We start from the raw sequence: 18530 nt of genomic DNA, 5'->3' as shown, positions 1-18530 counted from the left end.
AACATTTCAATAATGATTAGGTTGGACACCCAGATTCCCTTCATGCAGTAATTCCGTTGATCCTTTACCTTTTCAACTAGCACCATCGCTGGACCAAACAGCTTGCCCACTGCTTTTCTTTTTGACCAAATACCTGCAGCGAGCCTTAGCTCACTTAGACACTTTGATGCTGTGTTGGTTTTGTTTTTAAGTAACCTATAATCTGCTTAAGTTCCTCTACACAGCCAGTGTTGGATCCTCTTCTTTTCTCACATAAATCTCACTAAATTTGACCTGCCACTGAGTGAACATCAGGGTGCTTCATTAAATCGCAGCATGCTTTTAGGGAAGAACTTCTAAGCTGCTTCAGATGTGCAATATGAAATACATGGAATATCTTATTCTGTCACAAGGTCTTGTTTCTGACAGAAAATGACACGAAACGTGACAAATATGTGGTTTCTTTTAGACATCCAATAACATATCTCTTTTTTTCTGTATGCAAACAGTTGGTGAATAACTATTTAAAAAGCAAAAAAGAAACAGAAAAAAATACTTCTTTAAAAAGTTAAGTAAGGATCACATGTTTCATGTTGGCTGTTTTATTATGCCACTTTTTGGCAAGGTGTTGGCACAGCAGGCCCATATGCTGTGTGTCTAAGTCCAGTTGGGCTCAAAATGGCTCTAAACGGTGCTGAGCTCCTGCCAGAGTGAGACAGAGAGGGGATCATTCAGTCAGCCAATCAGTCAGGTACATGATAGTGAAGGAAACAGTCTGGAAAAGGAAGAGTTTATGGACAAGTGCAGATTTTTAGGTCTTGGCTTGTTTCTCACTTTTACAGCCCCTTCCAAAGGCAGTTCTCTGTCACTGTTACTGTTAGAACTGATACCAGACTCTTTTTAGTGTCATTTATTTAATTAAAAAATTATTGTGAGCACAGCCAATCCAGATAAATAGATTGTTACCAGATGGCAATTTATTTGTAATATTAAAATATGCTTATTTAATTTATATATAAATATCTTCATGTAAATTGTGCCAATTCAGTCGCATGGTGAGCTTATTTGTATGGACCATCTGAACAATCAAAGCATTCATCAACATCACTGTTGATGGACAGTTGTGCAGTGGTTAGTGCTGTTGCTTCATTGTAATTGTGGTGGTTTGAATCTACTGGTTGTCTGAGGCTTTTATGGGGGTGCTGAGGGGAAAGAATCTATGTCACAAACAATGAAAGCATTTCATATATAAACTACACAAACTACAGCATTTAATACAGGGTATGGATTTCTTTCACTGTACATGTCATGTCTGTTTTATTGTCCCTAAATCTTTTCCAAAACCTTCCTGTCCCAGCTCAAATCAAAAGTAGGTGTACTTTTCAAAAAGCAACACATTATCTCAGTTTTGTGCTTCTCTATCTTCAAACAAATACACAATTTCAATGGCTTTCTAATCCTTCCAATCATTGGTTTAATTTACATTTTAGACATTGTCCCAGCTAGCTTGAATTGGTGACTATCAAGTGACTGTGAATCCTTTCCAGCGTGTATTAATCTCAGGAGTATCTGCTGTGCTCGATAACAAGCTGTGGTGCTATGTGTCTATTGTAGCCCTCACAGTGTGTTGTTAAACTGAGCAGTGTTAGACAGGCTGACTGATGACTCATGGGGAAGTGTGTGTTCTTAAGCGTGTATTATGTGCATTTCTATCCCTGCTCTGGATACACTAAATGTATTGAGCCCACACCAAGTACACACTCTGCACAACTGTGTCACGTTCCCGTTGGATAAAAAAAGTATGCTTACTTTCACACAACAGGCCTTCACTCTCACTTAAGAGTGACAATTGTCATATCTGATAACTGCTACTATGTCTGCTACTGTGCTTTGGGTTTTAATCACAGGCATCTGTTTAAGCATTAGTTGGTGTGCATTGCTTATCCCTCTATTTTCTCATCCATCAACTTAACACTGATTTAGGCAGCTTGGTGCAAGACTCCAAATTAGCAGCTTTATCTCAGCTGAATGATGTTGAGTTAAGTTATTGTCATAGCAACATTTACACACTATGCTTTGATTGCATTTCATTTGAATGTAGGATTATGTAAAGCTTTAAACTTAAGACTCTAATTTGATACCATGTGATCAAGGTTAGAAAAACGATTCAGTGCAGTTTTTGGGCGCGTTCTGGTGTCCACACTGTGTAAAAAATATCAGCTCTTCTAATCAAATCTGTTACAAATACACTAATGGACTAAAATATTATGACCACACAGAGATAAAGTTGCTTATATTTTATATTTTTATTTGACAGTAAGTCAACAGGCAGTCTTCATCACTGTGTTAGATGGATGCTTGCGAACTGGACAGATGTAAAGACCAGAGTAACTTGGACAGCCTGTTAAGGCCAGAGGAGGCCAATAAAAAGATACTATGCAGGCTGATTTCAAGGTGCTGCTAGTTACAAAAGAGTATTTCACATGCAAATGATGCCACTCTGGTCCACCTTACAATTAACATTGAAGTGATCCATACTAGGGCGCTGCTTCACACCCCAGAGCCTTTAAAGAGCAAGACGAGGCATAACACAGGTGTGAGAGTGTAAATCGCCCAGAGAGTTCTCGCTTTATTCATTCTGCACATTCAGTGAGTTGGAAATAATATAACATTCTTCATCTCACATCCAAAAACTGACCTTTGGAGAGATTTTTTCTGCCAGAATTACCAAAATATATTAACTATTTAAAGGTAAATGTGACACTGACAATTGTATGCACCTCATAAATATTACATCAAAATGCAAAATAAGAGCAGTACATCTGCAGATAATCTGCACCTGTGGGTATTAAGATTAATTCTACCACTTTTTTAAATTTGGGGCTGAACAGAATTTGAATTTTACATCTAATCTGATCTAACCTCTCTTCACATATTAACGAGCTGCATTGATGACATTAAATGCTGGATGTCTCAAAAGCTTTTAGAACTGAGACATTAGGATGACTTCAAAATGCAGCAGCCAGAATCCTTACAGGTAGGTGGAAAATTGAACATGTTACCTCTCCCAGTGGCTCCCAGTGAAATGTAGAATTACTTTTAAAATCCTTCCTTTAGTTCACAAAGCTGTCAATGTGTCAGCCTTCTGAAGGTGCTTTCAGTTATTGTGGTCCTGTTCTGTGGAACAAACTACCTGCTGACTTAAGATCAATTAAAACTTTGCACATATTCACAAACAGAATCAAAACCTTTTTATTCACGCAGGCGCACATTTGATAGGTGCTGTTGAGTTGTTTTGTTTTGTTTGTGCTGCTTTTGCTGCCTTAAGGCGTTATAACCTGCACTAGTTTTTATGTTTTTGTCTTCTCTGTTAAGCTTATTGAGTTTACACATAATGAAATGTACAATACAAGTAAAGCTCTTATTGCTATCTCTTTAAAATGTTCTCGTCCTAGGCTAATAAAGCATGTTTTTTAGTCACTGATCACTGGACTAAAGAAATGTCTCTTCACACATTGGCACGCTACTTCCTGCTGCTTTAGGCTACGTCCACGCTAGCCCGGATAGATGTGAAAATCGTCTGAAAATGCTCCGTGTCCACACTATCGTTTTCAGTCGTTTTCACAGAGTTGTGCGTCCACATTGAAACGGCCGAAAACGCTCACGTTCCAGTACTGCGCATGCGTGAAACATAAGAAGATTCGACCTGCCTCATTTCTGTCTGCCCTTTATTTACTTTCCGGCTCTTTGAAACGTCGCGGCAAAATGTTGAGGAAAAGCACCGAGTTTTTTAAATGGACTAACAATGAGGTGGAGTTGTTGCTGCGAGTAACACAAAAGTACAAAGTTGCAAAAGCGAGTGAGAATTAAAGAATTTGAAGAAAAGCTATCTGGAGCATGTACAGACTGATATTAATCTTTAATAGGGCTGTCAAAATTGACAGCAAACAACTGCTGTGTAATGCCCTCCACTATCTTAGTTTAATTGGTCACATGACTGCATCACCTGACTAAAATGTGTCATTGTTTTCAAAAAGGCTCTGGGTTCGCAGTCTACACTGCGACGCAAAAAACAGCGTTTTCAAATGTGTCCGCTTTGGAGAGCGTTTTCAAAACACTGTGTTTTCCTTGACCCAAAACGCCGTCTCAGTGTGGATGGAAGGCCAAAACGGAGAGAAAAAGATGTTTGTACCTTTAGTTTCAAACGAAAACGTATTAGTGTGGACATGGCCTTAATCTAAGTATTTCATCTATGTGGGGCCCTTCAGTGGGGCTTGTTAAATTAAGATTAAATAACATTCACTGTACCTTTAGTTTCATATGTTTGGCTGCCCTAGCATTTGTGTTTGATGTATTTTGATTTCTTCATGCCAGCTATGTGGTGATAATGTCATAATCCCCAAGTGGTAATGCTGTATGGACATGAAATGAGCGTTTTCCATGCAAAGTATGGGTAACTGGAGCAATTTGCTAGTGACCAAAGTCATCACAAAGACATTTTTAGTGCAGCAGCCTCCTTGTCTCATCTCTAGGTCACATATAGCTATTTTTGTTTGTTTCTCTTTTTTACATTGCAAAACAAACAAAGATACTATTTAGCTAAATGATAACCTATGGGATGTGTACAGTGGACATGACTGTTAAAAATAGGAGAAGAGCAGTAAGACTAGTGAGAGGCCCCGGGCTTAACAGTTCAGATGTTGGAAACAATACAGTTTAAAAGACTCCAACAATAACACGGATGCTTTTACCCTTTCTTGTAGTAAATAACTTAACAAAAAAAAGTATTTTTCCTTCCCTGAGAACATGTTGAGACTATGAAAACCAATTGTTTTCAGCTATCAGTAGCAGCACTGAGCACTCCATTGTTAGCAAGCAAGATTTGATTTTATAGAGTTGTGCAATGACTTCAATATAGTTAAACTTGACAGTCATTAAGATTTCCTGCTGTCAAATCAGGTTCACCTTTTTATTTTGACATTCAGCTAACAACGGTTTTCTTATGTTAATCTGTAATTGAAATGTTGATTGCCTTAATAATGAACCTTTTCTGTGCTGCTGTTGAAGAAACACTTAGCTGAGATGAGTCACTGATAAGAACCCTTGAAGTTTACACATCACATACGAGCTTCGAGCTAAAGTATTTTTCTCAAGGTCACACAGTGCTGCAACTGTTTAGTGGGAAGATAAAATATTATTTTTTGTTTGGATTCTGCTGTAAGAAAACCTTTTAAAACTCAAAGTACTGGCAGTGAGATCACTTGTCGATAATGAAAATAAATGTTAATTCCGCATTCGTCGACCTCTGCCAGAGCAGTATTGTCCTTTTTGTGACTCTGCTAATTTAGGTCAGCTTCCAGAGATACAGTAGAAACAGTGCCGAGCAAAAGTTTGAAACATTTGAAATGCTGAGATGAATCATAAGAAAAAGGTCTTCCATCAGAAGATGAATGGATCACTGCAACAGTTGGCATGACCCTCACTCATCCCTGAGCTCAGTATTACGTTTGCTACACTTTGTATGTGAATAGGTGATTTAAAAAAAATAAACCTATACATCTTTCTTGAAACCTGCTTTACTTCTGTGCTGAAAACCTTTGACACCGCTGTACATTTATATACATGCATGCGAGCTACACACAGCCTGGAGCTACAAACAAAGTGTGTAATTGCTGACAAAACCTGAAAGACTTGATGAAGAAGAAAGGGGAAAATGAAACAAGCGTGCGGATTTAAAGACAAACACGCACTCATGAGCTCTTTCCTGCTCATAAACACTAACATGCACAGACAGTGTGTTCACACGCACGTGCACTGGTGAATTCATCCGTGGACTGAATAGCTAGAGGGTGCAAACTGTACAAATGTTGCACAAATATGACACTACAGTGCCAGGGGAGTTGAGTGTTTTGCCTGCTGTCTGCAGATGCATAGTGCCCCACGTCTATTTCTCATTTGGGACAACCACAACTGGAGATGCAGTAGAGCTTCAGCTGATTTAAAGTGACAGGTACACAAGGCCACCTTATGCATCACTGGGGAGTGGTCGGCATTCCCTGACTCACAAATTGCTGCCCTACTTGCAGTCCCTGCCCCCACCACAACCCCACCTATAACGAGATGATCTATAGCGTGCCAACAAACCCCAACAAAGGTGTCAGATTGCCAGGACAAATAGGCAACAACAGACTTAAGGGCAGGAGGTAATCTTTCTCACATGCTTCAACGGCGTGGTGCAAGGGAATTCATTTTATTGTGCCCATGAGCTAGTATACAAACTGTACTCCTGTTTTCGTATTTTATTTCTGTCCTCTCTCAGAGCATCTTCCCTCCTTCTCTCACTCCTGTATTTGGACTAAGAATCAAAAATTGCAAAAGTGAATGTCTGTTTAGAAAAAATTCCTGCTGCGAGTGAGAAAGGGAAACAGCCAAAGAATATTTTTTTCCTCCCCCCCAGCTAACACATCCAAGCAGTAGAAGATAGTGGCGTTATTTTAGAAAGCTTCACACCGCTTATTAACTTGCGTCTTACCTTGCTTAGCTGACTGACCGGTGAGCCACTGTTGTTGACAGTGTGGCATTTGAAGCTGAGCAACGATTCCCCCACGGCATCACGCTCTCTGCTCATGTCCTTATCAGAGTGGGAGTGGCTGTCAGGACGGGGTGAGGTGGCAGTCGAGGGGGGCTGTCGAAGGGCTGTGCAGCACAAACCGTGGAAGTTTGACGGACGGATCAGAAAGGCCTCCAGAGCTATGTTAGCAGATACCTAAGATGGGCATCCCAGGATTTATGAGTGGGGAAAGAGAGAGGTAAGGGTAGGAGAGCGACGAGGGGAGGGAAGACAATTTTATATTTTTTAATTTAGCCACTGCTTTTATCCGCAATGACAATGGGGAGGGAAAAAATAGAAGAGGAAACCAAGAAAGGAAGCAAATTATCTTTAGCTTGCTTTGTTTTCACTATCTACTTAAGCCAAATTGACTTCTCATTATTCTAAAGCACGAGAAAAAAGTGAAAGCTTTGGGTCATTTAGCGCGATAAGCAACCCTTGCCCTGAGTGTGGCCTTGAGTGCGAGTATACCTTAGAAATGGCCTGATTGTCTCCAGTCAGTGCCAGGTCAGCAATACGCTCCACACACTGGACGATTCGAGTGCACGCCCTGGCCTCATTCTGTGCCATCCACAGGATATGCTCTTCCACCAGCATCATGTTGCTGGCAATGTCTGATATATAGTCCCCGAGCTGAGGAAGCACAAGCAGACGTTTATGCAAATGGTTGCTCATGCACACTAACACAAACTGCACTGTATGTGTAAAGCACACACACACACACACACACACACACACACACACACACACACACACAGGAAGAAGCAGACTCATCATGCACATCAATCATAGAACAACAGGCACATTTGTAATCTGCAGTCAGGATTGTGAGGGAGGCAATGGTGGCTTCATTCATTATAGGGAGATTTAATTTAGATTAGGAGCTCCAATGGGGCATAATTGCTTCCTTAGGATGGCACTTCACTATTTACTTACTGTACTTTTTATTGTTGCTTCATTGGGCTGTTCTTATTCCGTGAATGAGGGTGGTCTCATCACCATTGTCTTAGGAATGATAAAACTCTAAGTATCTCCTAATAATATGTCCTCCCGAGTGACCTGTGATGAATAATTGCACAAGTGAGAGCTAATATTGATTCTTTTCACTGACTAAGCCCAGCACTGTTCCCCTTCGCACAACCTGACCTTCAGTGTGATGCCAGTATAACAGTCCCATTGCCTCTAGCTGAAGAAGTTCACTCAGGGTAAAAACATGACTCGCCCAAACACGTGATGCATCTTCTTAACAATGATTCCCATTCAGGTCCAGTGCCACAGTGGCCAGTGGGATATTGTATGAGGTGAGAAACACGTTACAGTGTCTTATAAGGAAGCTTCTGTGGTTTCTTGTTGGGATCTGGTGAGCAGTGGTTGTGCAGACGTTCATCAGTTAATTGGTCCTAATTTCTAGTTGCAAGTCTTAATAAATACATGTAAAATTAGTAAATCATGGTCCCTGTTACCGTGAAAAAGATTGATAACGTAGGGTATCTTCAGAGAAGGCCTGCACTGTGATCGACAAGTGGCTGACATGTCTTGGTTTTTTGGTTTTTCAGTCATATTGCTTGTCTAGTGCAGGAGCAACTAACTGATGGGTAATGTCATATAGTGTAGTCTTTAGGGTAACCTATAGATGAGCATTCAGCAAAACCTTATTCTTTCTTAGGGTGACGGAAAAATGAATGAATGAACATGTGCACAGATCAGAATAGGAACTGCAATTAGAACTATTGTCTAAGGCTGTCTTGGGCTGACCTTGGCAAATTCAACCCTGATTGAAACAACAAACAAAATATCTTTCTCTTTAGGCCTAATAACTGTTGTCTAATTGTCACTGCTGACAAGAATAGCACGTTGCAGGTATTATATGTTTCTCAGGGTTCCCCTCCTACTGTCCCTGAGTTCCCAGAAAAGTTACTTAGCAAATCAAGTCCCTCTTCTGACAGTTAGACGAGCCGATGGCATAAGCTGGCTGGGAGTGAAACAGGTCAGATATTAAAATGGAGACCTAAAAACAACATGTGTTTTCACTTTTAATAAGCACTTTTTGACAAGAGTAGGACTGATTTAAGCTAAATAACTGTCATTAAGGCCCCAGTGACTGCAGTCTAAAGACCAGCTGGTGGCAGCCCGGCAACCACCATTTGCCAAGGAACAATGTGTATTCCCAAAACCAGTTGGTGAGTGGTTGCAGGAGGTTGCTTGCAGTCACTCACATTGGTTGCAAAGAAGTACAGGTTATTCCACTGAAAACCTTGTAATTGCTTTTACAGTTCATGTACACAGCATCTTAGGGGTTTGATTCTGTTTAATTCAGTTGTAAAATATTGGGATGATACCACTATAAATGCATTGGATGCAGTATATTTCTGTGCTTCCTCTTACATCTTTATGTGTCTCAACTAGCCTCGTTAGTCTCTCCACCAGGTGGGTGACATAAATGACATCCATGACATCGGTGAAGTGCGCTGCCCTGCTGGTGAAGGCCACCAACTGCTGTCCAAAAGGCTGAGCGTTGGTTGTATTAATAGGTATCTGGAAAAGAAATCAATATATTGTGTAGTATGCAACAATTTTCAGAGAGGATGAACATGACGGCTTGTTATAATAATTCCACAAAAACATTGCACAGTTGAAAAGATGAATAAAATGAATGAAAATTTCATGGAATTTGTGTAGTTTTGCAAACTTTGTCACTTTAATGCAGGAATCCTTTGAGTAGAAGCAGACTAAAACAGCTTGCATATAAATGTTTCATACACAGATCTGGAAATACCTGCAGGCTAAAGGTGAATCAAAGCAGTTGGTAGTTTTCAGAAAATCTGAACTTGAAATCTTGCTGTTAAGAGTAAGCAAAAATTTCTAAATAAGGATTGATAGACAATTTTAAAAAAGAAATAGAATCCATAAATGAATCCTGTTTCCCAGCAGTTCTCGGCACTAGTTCTTCACTAATGCTGATACCTGGGTGAGCTCATGCAGCACACGGGTCAGTTCACTGGCATAAGGGCACTGAGTGTAGTCCTCCTCAGCCCACCGCCCAGCACGGTCGCAACGTCGCCACGCCTTCTTTTCCGCCCGGGTCGAGGGGTGAGGAGCCCTGCCAGATGGGTGAGGGGCAGAGCCAAAGGTGGCAGGAGCGCAGGGTAGGAAGGCCAGGATGCCAGCCAGCGTCTTTGGCCACCTGCCAAAAAAATATCAGAAATATCAGGATCTACACAAACGGCACCAGATGGCAATTTCATACTCCCTGTACTTAGGAAAGTATTAATTTGCATAAATGATTTACAGCTAGGCTTAATTATTTTGCAGATGACTCCCAGATTCTTGACTGTGAAACATGCGTCAGTCTTATTAATGACTTCTGAATTCATTTTATTTACTAACTTTATTAATGAAGTTGTCTATGCACTTGGTGCAGTGAAATATTTTTTTTGGTTAATCACAAAAGACATTTAAAGGTGTTGATGTGTTCTCCCTTTGCTTGTGATGGTTTCCTCTGGCTTTAGCCCACATTTGAGTATCCAAAGACATCCACTTTTACCTCCTGTGGCTCCAGATGTGTGAAAAAATAACGTCGTTACAGTTATTTTTGGTATTTTTAGTATCTTGCAGGCACAACAGAATAAATACTCTCAAGGTGATCTTCGGAAAAGCTGGCTTTGTGGAGTGGCACAGCTTGACCCATAGGAGGGCCTGAAAGTCAGGATACCTCATCCTCTACTCTGTTCTGAACTGTTTGTAACTTCCACAGCATATTGAAAGAGTGCTACAAAATCGCCTGCGTACCCCATTTAAACATGCACCACAGTGGCAGATGGAGAGTGTCAGTGAAGGATTTATATTTCAAGCAGAAACCTGCTCTTGCCTGTTACTCCTAAAGGGAAATTCAAATTAAGTGTTGTTCTTACGGTAATACAAAGTTCACTGAAGACTCCTCTGGAGCAAGAAATGAGACTTTCTCAATAATGTCATCAAGAACCAAGTCCTGGAGCTGCTCTACTGACCAACCTATGATAGGGGCTAGTGTGATTTTACAGTCAAATGGATCATTTCCATTTTCTGGGTAATGCCTGTTAGTGTTTCAATAAAATAAAGCTCATTAGGGTGTAAAAAGGCAGCCAAACATTCACAGTCCAGGACACCAGCCTGTATTTCGCAGATAACAAAAGAACTCCAGGTTTTGTTTCTTGGCATCACTGTATATTAAAGGTCTGTGTTTCTGTAGCCTTAGGAAAGAGCGGTTTGTGTTCTCACATATTGATCAATTTGTCAACAATCAAAGAAGGAGCATGTGTCTCATGTTTGTGGTTTTGTGCTAGAGGCAGCAGCAGAATTGTACTTCAGAAAATAAGCTGAAGAAATTTTTAATGTGAAAACAAACGCTTTTGACTTCATCAAAATTAAAATAAAGGAGCAGTGCTCTCAGGAGGCTAGTAATCTGTTCTGAGGGTAGAGACCTGCCATCACACTACTCCCCACCCCATTCTCTTTACCCCCACCTCTAGTCATCCACATTGCTGCTGCAACAGCAGCTACTTAGTAATAAATGGCATTAATTTCGCCCCCAACAAAAAAGGGGGCTCATTTTCCAGCCCATTACTCCAAAGCTCCAGCAGAAACAAAGCCTCTGTGCTTGCTGCACTAGAAGTGGGCTGTAAAGTACAGCAGCTACAAAAGAGTGTACACGACAACAGCACACCCACAAGGGAAGAGAGGTGGAGGGTGTGCGTGCATGTATGTGAACAAATACAGCTTTGACATGGTTACATGGAGTTGAGGACAGCGAAAATGGAGGGCAAAGTAGATGTGTGGTGTTTTTCTTCTTTCTATGTGAGACTTTAGCTATTCATCTTGTTCTCTATAGTCATGATATAAATCTGGACTACAATGAGCCATAATGTGTGTAGGAGTTTTTCTATCGCACATAACAATTATTATTAAATAATATGAACTGTCCAGACTCTGCTGTACTAGTGAGCCAAACTTAGAAGAAGGCACACCAGTTGTAAGATGAAACGAAAGGCAGCACGACACTACCTAAGACCAGACATAAGTACCTCGACTGCGCACTCTATAGAGGGATATCAATAGAGTGAGTTAGTTCTGTGATTAAAGTATTCATTTTTATAACATGCTACTTTATAACTGGAAATATTTCTTGTGAAATAAATAATAGTGGGGTTTAACTATAAATAAAAGTGGGGTTATATATCAGGAGACCTCCTGGTTTCAGCTTTGAAAACTAGTCCATTGATGCCAAGCACAAGAGATGGTAAACCAAAGTACATTGTACAAGCAGATTGAAGAAAATGGTTTATTTAGACAATATTTAGAAGAACTTTTATTATTTATTTTCTTTATTAGTTGAAAAGGCCAATATTAATTCCACTTTCATGCAGAGATAGAGTTACCAGCTACAGACAGTTAGAACAGAAGAAGCTTCTCGGATGAGAGGTGAAACGTCTTCAAGCAACTTTGAGAAGTCCAGATGCTTTTCTTTCCAAGCTCCTCAGACTATGATGACCTGTATGACTGAGAACCTTCACACACATATAGACAACTAGCTTAAATAAGTAAGGTTAAGCTAACTGTTAAGCTAACCTAGCAGCCGTTCCCCAACTCTCTGTGAATGGTACTCATGGCCATTGATCAGTGGTCTTTGATCAATGATCAATGGGCTTTGATCAGGTTGTTGATCAATGGTCATGACAATTTGCATATTACTGATCAAAGAACTGACCTCACAGTGCATTGTTCATTCGGTGGACTGGTTTCAGTTATTGTGCAATGTGCTGTTTATAAGGCTGGGGAAACCTGCAGTCAGCTGAGACTCAGAAAGTCACTTGGATGAGTGACGAAACATTTCTCCCACTGAAAACGCTACGTCCAGATGAACAGAATCAACCTTTGGGACTAACCTAGCTAGGTTAACAGTTAACAGAACTGCAAAAGCTATAGGTTTATAGGTTATTACAGTAATCAGTGTGTCAGCTAAGATGAATTTTATTATCTCTGAAAAGAGCAAGACTCATTGTTTCCAACCATGTCATTCTTAATCCCAAGTTGGCACATACAGTACTGACACCTCTGAACACATGTATTATTCTTAATCAATTGATCTTCCTCATTCCAATGATAACAAAATTCCACTAATGGGTTGTGAAGGGTCTATTTTAACATAAAACATGATTCTTTACTTAACCAGTTTTGTCCCTAGATAGAGGCAAAAGCAAGTGATGCAAGCAAAATAAATGTGGGAAAAGCAGATGTTCTGGACAGCAATCTTCTGGTTGCAGGTAAGTGCCTCCAGATACAGATGTTGCTGGGGCTTATTTTTCCTCCTCACATGAGAAACATACATCGAAGGGGTATCTGCATGTGTGTCGGAATATGTTGCTGATGGGGTATGAGAAGAAGTGGTGCCTGACCAAGCCACAACTGCACAAACACATGAAATGTACCAGTTTTCTTATCTAACTCTCAAAAATACAGTTACTATTATTTTGAGACCTTTTTTTCCAAATCAGCCAATATAATAAAACTGAAAAACTAATCTGCCATTGTGTGTGGCTGCAAGGTCACTCACCTGAAGTCCCCCTTATTGTTGGTGACTCTGTCAGCAGGGCAGTACGATGCTGACGTTTCCAGAACCACGATTTCCATTTGCTGAGAAGTGTTGCCACGGGAACTGGTCACCAGGCACTCCCAGATTCCAGCAATGGGCACATCGATGCTGGAGAGAATAACCTCGCTGGAGGAAGAGAGAAGACACGTAAAACTATGAAAATGTGTTTTTAAAATGACACATCCATGAGGGGGTTGTGACGGTGAACCTCTTCCTATGAGATTTAGGAGAAGTTCAAAGTCCCGAATTAGAGCCTAGTCGTACATTTGGGGTTAAATGTAGTTTTAGGATTAGTTTTCTCTTGGGGCTTGATTTTAGGGTGCTTTGAATTATTTTTGGATTAAAAAAGGATTAAAGTCAGTCAAAAGACATAAAGAGTTAAGGTCATCTTAAGAAGTCTGTAGTCTGTAGAGTGCAATGATGTGTGTGCGCTTGCGTGGTTCACCCGATCTAATTCATTCAAGGGACCTTTGTCCATGTACAAGTATGTGGTAGCTTAAAACGTTGGCTGTGACTTAAGATGATCATTACTCATGCTTATCTTTCCTACTTTGTCACAGCGATTCCTATCTCAATGGAAAATGCCTGATTAAACAAAGAATGGTGAAACAGTGACAAAGAGCCAATGCAGGCCATTTGCCAACGCGACTAATCTTGAGGATTTTACTCGTTATAAAAAAAAGCAGAAAAGCCGGTGGAGATGGCTAAGCAACGGGAATAATCACCATGGAAATTCTACCTCCTTAAGAAATGCCAACTGTTTTATTTCCAAATACAATCCAGTTTTAGTCAAATATACACTTTGCTTTGTGTCTGTGTAAAAACCTAATGCCTTTTTTGTGTGTTAATTAAGCTGCATGTGTCTGTAATACACAGTATGCCACTGTATACCCCCACTCGGCTGCATAAAGTTTTTAAATGCGACTTAAGGAACAATGCTGCACAAATGGGAAAGTATTACAGCTGACATGGAAAATCTGAAGTGACAGACTGGACAAGAAACGAAAATCTTTCAGAGTAAAGATGATTAGTGGCTGAGTGGCTCTGATGTGCGAAAGCTGTAATCCCAGAAAACATTTATCAGACGGTGTGAGGAAGGCATTTATTCCGAAAAATGAAATGCCTTCATTTTTTCCTGCTTCTCTCACTCCTTCTCCCTGTCACCCTTTTTGTCTCAATATGCTTATTAGCAAAATCATTTCCGGCTTCCATGCATGTACTTCAAGAAAGACAAAACAACCATCCCAACAACCAAACATATTCACACATAATAGCACAAACAAAAATAGGACAATATCTTCTATGAAAAACCTACAAGTTCTCTGCTTGCCAAGCCAACCAAAAAAGAAAGAAATATTATCTTAGAACCAGATATTCGTAGTACAGTATGTAAGTGAAATAACTAGTTAAAATACCAATATAGTTTATGTATAATACCCTGGTTAGTTTTTTTTCAATAGCCTACTTTACTAGAGTAAATAGAAAGACTGGCATTGATCTGAACATATGAGTAAAGCTCAGAATAGCTGAAAGCCAGTTTTACACTTCAGAAGCCCACTCATCACCACATCAAACTGTAGAATTAGTTTTGAAATTTCAGTTAAATAAAAGAGTTACCATTTTTATTAGCTATCTACAGAAATAACTGGGAATCAATGCATACTAGCTTTCAATATTTGCACTAAGCTAAGCTAAATAAAAGATTAAATGTCAGATAAAAGGATGATCACAAATTGATAAGGTATTGAAAAAACTTTGAAAATGTTCTTAGCAGCTTTGTGGTGGAGAGTTTAACACAACCCACATGCTTGTAGAGTAAACCTAAGGTCGAAAAACAAGCAATCTTATATTTTAGATTAGCTAAGACCAAATAATGTGCTGGAAAAGTAACCAGTAAAAACTGTAAGAAGTTACTGTCCTCATCCAGAAAATCCCACTACTTAAAGCATGTGTATGTATTCTTCTGTGTTAAATCTGCAACACAGGTATGAAGGCCCCGTGTCATAAACCCTGTGCTGTAACCTGAGGTGTACCTTCCTAGAAATATAACTACACATCACCACTGATGCAGCCAGTAATATATATAATAAACACTGGCAACAGTCTGCCACTTGTGTAGGCTAAAATCCTCAGCTCTGCATAGATTAATGCAAAAGTATAAATTAAGCAATTAGCTTACTAAGTAGTCAGTAATCTTAAGAAGAGCAGGTAGAGTAATTTCTCTCTGTTTCCATATAGCTGAGCTAAGTAGATGCTCAACATTTTATTTTGAGGCCTAATTATAACTAAAAATGCTAAAAAGTACAAACATGAAGTGGATGTCATTGCATGGATGTGACTGTTCGATAACAGATTATAAAAAGGCTCTACAAACACACAACCATAACAAGCATGAACATCTATTTTTATACCATCTTGCTTTACCTGATTAGTGACAAATCCCCAGTTGTGCACATACAGTACCAGTTGGCATGGTTTTCAAAAAAATTCTTACACAAACATACTGCACATGCTGCTTGAACATATATTTTATTAGACTGGTTACTTGACAGCTGACAAGCTGTCACTGGGCTTAAAACATATTTTCACACTAAAAACAAACATTTGCATAGACCTGTGAATTTTGTTTGAAACAAAAAACAAATAGGTGTGAATAAACCACAAAACATATTTAAATAATATTAAACTAGCAAGAGTCCGACTTATGTTTAATATATGAACTGCTAATGCAAATAAATGGAAATGAAGAGACCAAGCATTAAAATGCACAATCAGTTCATCAGTTAAATGAGCTATTACTGAAATGAAATCTTTCTACTTTGTGATCTGAATCCACTACGGAGGTGACGCGATCATACAGTAACGTTTCCAAATGAAAACACATTGTGCTTTCATGTGAACTCATCTCCACTGCTACTTGTTTAGAAAGAGGAGGAAATTCCGTGAATGCTGTTAACATTTCCAACATATGACTTTGCTCCAATGGCTTTCTGTGAGCAAGATATGGAAATGAATGAAATGAGTCCTGATTTCATCTTCTGTGTTCCACTGAAGCTCTCCTTTCTGATTGCTTTTCTAAGACACCCTAAATCAGATTTGAACGCTTGACTGAGATGATGACATTCTGGGCTACAAAACAAATGTGTAGGCCTGTGCCTGGCTCTTTGTTTTTGTGCAAGTGTAAATATGTGTGGTGGCATTTTGTGAGCAAAAGTACATTTTCAGTTGTCTGAAAAGGACCTGTTTTTTGCCTTGTACTGTCATTATGACAGATCTTCTTACATATACAGTAAGAATGTTTGCATGCCTTGCTGAACCTTACTCTAGGAATAACATCCTCCCCAACATGACTGCGATGATTTTACATGCTTATTCTGTCTGACACAGAACAAAAATCTCACATTTTCAATCACCCTCTCTCTCCCCCTGTCTCTTCTCCAGCCCCACTTAAACTGAAATGAAGCCCTGTGGAACAGAAAGGATGTTGTGTTAAACTTTGGATGGGCTCTCCATTAAAACCTTCTTGGCACAGTCAAGCCTGTCTTCACAGTACAACAGTTACACAGCATACAACAATGAGGACATGGTGTCTGGAAACCCAATATAAACAGATAATATAGATAAAATATTAGGAGGTATTTTGAAAGACTAAATCCATAGACCAAGTCAAGCTTCTCAGACTATTTGCACAGGACCTGTATTAAATGGAAGCTGCAGTAATTCATAGATTACTCATCAAACTCTGTCGTGGTTACATTTTGTTTTTACACAGGATAATGAAACGGGAAACACTTGCTGTCTATAAACCTAAAGTTTAGTAAATTGTTTATTGATTTAGCAACAGAGATGCGAAGAAACCCGAGTATTTCCAGACCTTCTGTGGTGTATTAGAGTGAAAAAAGTAATATAAAATTTACACAGGATAGCGTCGTCATTTCACCCAAAACTCTCTTCTCCCATCCTCCACTTCATCTTGTCCAATACCTCCTCCAGTTTCCATAGGAACCTTTTAATGACTGGGATCACCTGCTCATGTTGCTCATGCCGTTGTATTTACTTAAAGAGGACGTTTTGTACTCATTTCACGCTTCACTTTCATTTTTTGGTTTTAAGGGAGTAGCTTTGTTTGATTTACAATTCAACCTAATTTCTATTTATCTTAGACCCTCTGTGCAGCTCTATCATCACCCACTATATGAAAGGAGTTGTCTTGTCTCTTTAAGACTGTCCTTCCTTTATGTTTACCTTCCTCTGATTGGCTACCCCTTCTAAGCAGCAGGTCTGAATAGGCGGAGCTTTTGTGCTCTGATAAAATACCAATTTTGTTTCTGTCTTTCATTGTCAAACAATTTTGTCAACAGTGTCTAAAAAATAGTGGAACTAACCAACACTAGTGTAATTTAGAATGAATTAAGTAATTAGTGAATTATAAATAAATAATAATTTTATATTGTTCAATTTAATGTACAGTGCATCGATGTATAATCTATAGTAGTGAGTAGAATCCCTGCCCTGGTAAATGGTGTTGTTGTTTGCATTTATACTTTTACTTTTTTACTTTTACTTTTAATGAAATATAGTATTATTTTGATATTTCCAAATTGTGATGTTTAATACAGTATCAACATTGTTTTACTTCATTTTATATATTAACTCATGAAGTCAAGTTTGCTGTATTTAGGATATATCAAAACTTTAATGTCAGATAAATAACTGTATAAATGTACTTCAGACAAAGAGATTTCAAACCCTACAAAATTTTCCAGCACATAATTTCATGCATTTTCTTAGGTGAATATTTTTGACTTGTATAGATAAACCATAAATCATGTGGCATACAAACATACAGTGAAAACAGTTAAGCAATGAAATTCTCTTTTACTTAATGGATGTATATTTGAACAAGCACTATAATAAACATTATACACTTAATGGTGGCGGACTGGCTGATGATTTTAGTGGAACATTTATCGATCGTTGACATGGTCCCTTAATGATACATATATTTAAATACAATGAGCTGCACATAAACACAGTGGCAGTAGTCGAAACGTCCATCCATCCATCCATTCTCTTCTTATCCTTGTCAGGGTGCACCCTGGACAGGTTGCAGGGCTAACACATACAGCCATTCGCACTTACATTCACATCTATGGGCAATTTAGAGTTTCCAATTAACCTATCTCCACGAACTGCATGTCTTTGGACTGTGGGAGGAAGTCAGAGTACCCACAGAGAACCCACACAAACACGGGGAGAATATGCAAACTCCACACAGAAAGATGGCGGAGTTGAAATCAGGACCTTCTTGCT

At 39.2% G+C, this 18530-nt stretch overlaps 1 protein-coding gene across 1 annotated transcript in view; it reads right to left on the bottom strand.

Annotated features, from left to right (window-relative positions):
• The window catches only part of LOC116309656 (adhesion G protein-coupled receptor A3), a 202889-nt gene that overhangs the window by 120993 nt on the left and 63366 nt on the right, over window positions 1–18530 (bottom strand). Inside the window, exons 8-12 of the mRNA XM_031726320.2 lie at window positions 13179–13343; window positions 9554–9773; window positions 8975–9124; window positions 7061–7222; window positions 6512–6745 (exon numbers count right to left, since the gene is read on the bottom strand). Coding sequence (XP_031582180.2) covers window positions 6512–6745; window positions 7061–7222; window positions 8975–9124; window positions 9554–9773; window positions 13179–13343 — 931 coding nt within the window. The remainder of the gene's footprint in view (window positions 1–6511; window positions 6746–7060; window positions 7223–8974; window positions 9125–9553; window positions 9774–13178; window positions 13344–18530) is intronic.

The sequence above is a fragment of the Oreochromis aureus genome, linkage group 13 (assembly GCF_013358895.1).
Source record: "Oreochromis aureus strain Israel breed Guangdong linkage group 13, ZZ_aureus, whole genome shotgun sequence".
NCBI lineage: Eukaryota > Metazoa > Chordata > Actinopteri > Cichliformes > Cichlidae > Oreochromis > Oreochromis aureus.
This window is presented reverse-complemented; position numbering and strand designations above follow the sequence as displayed.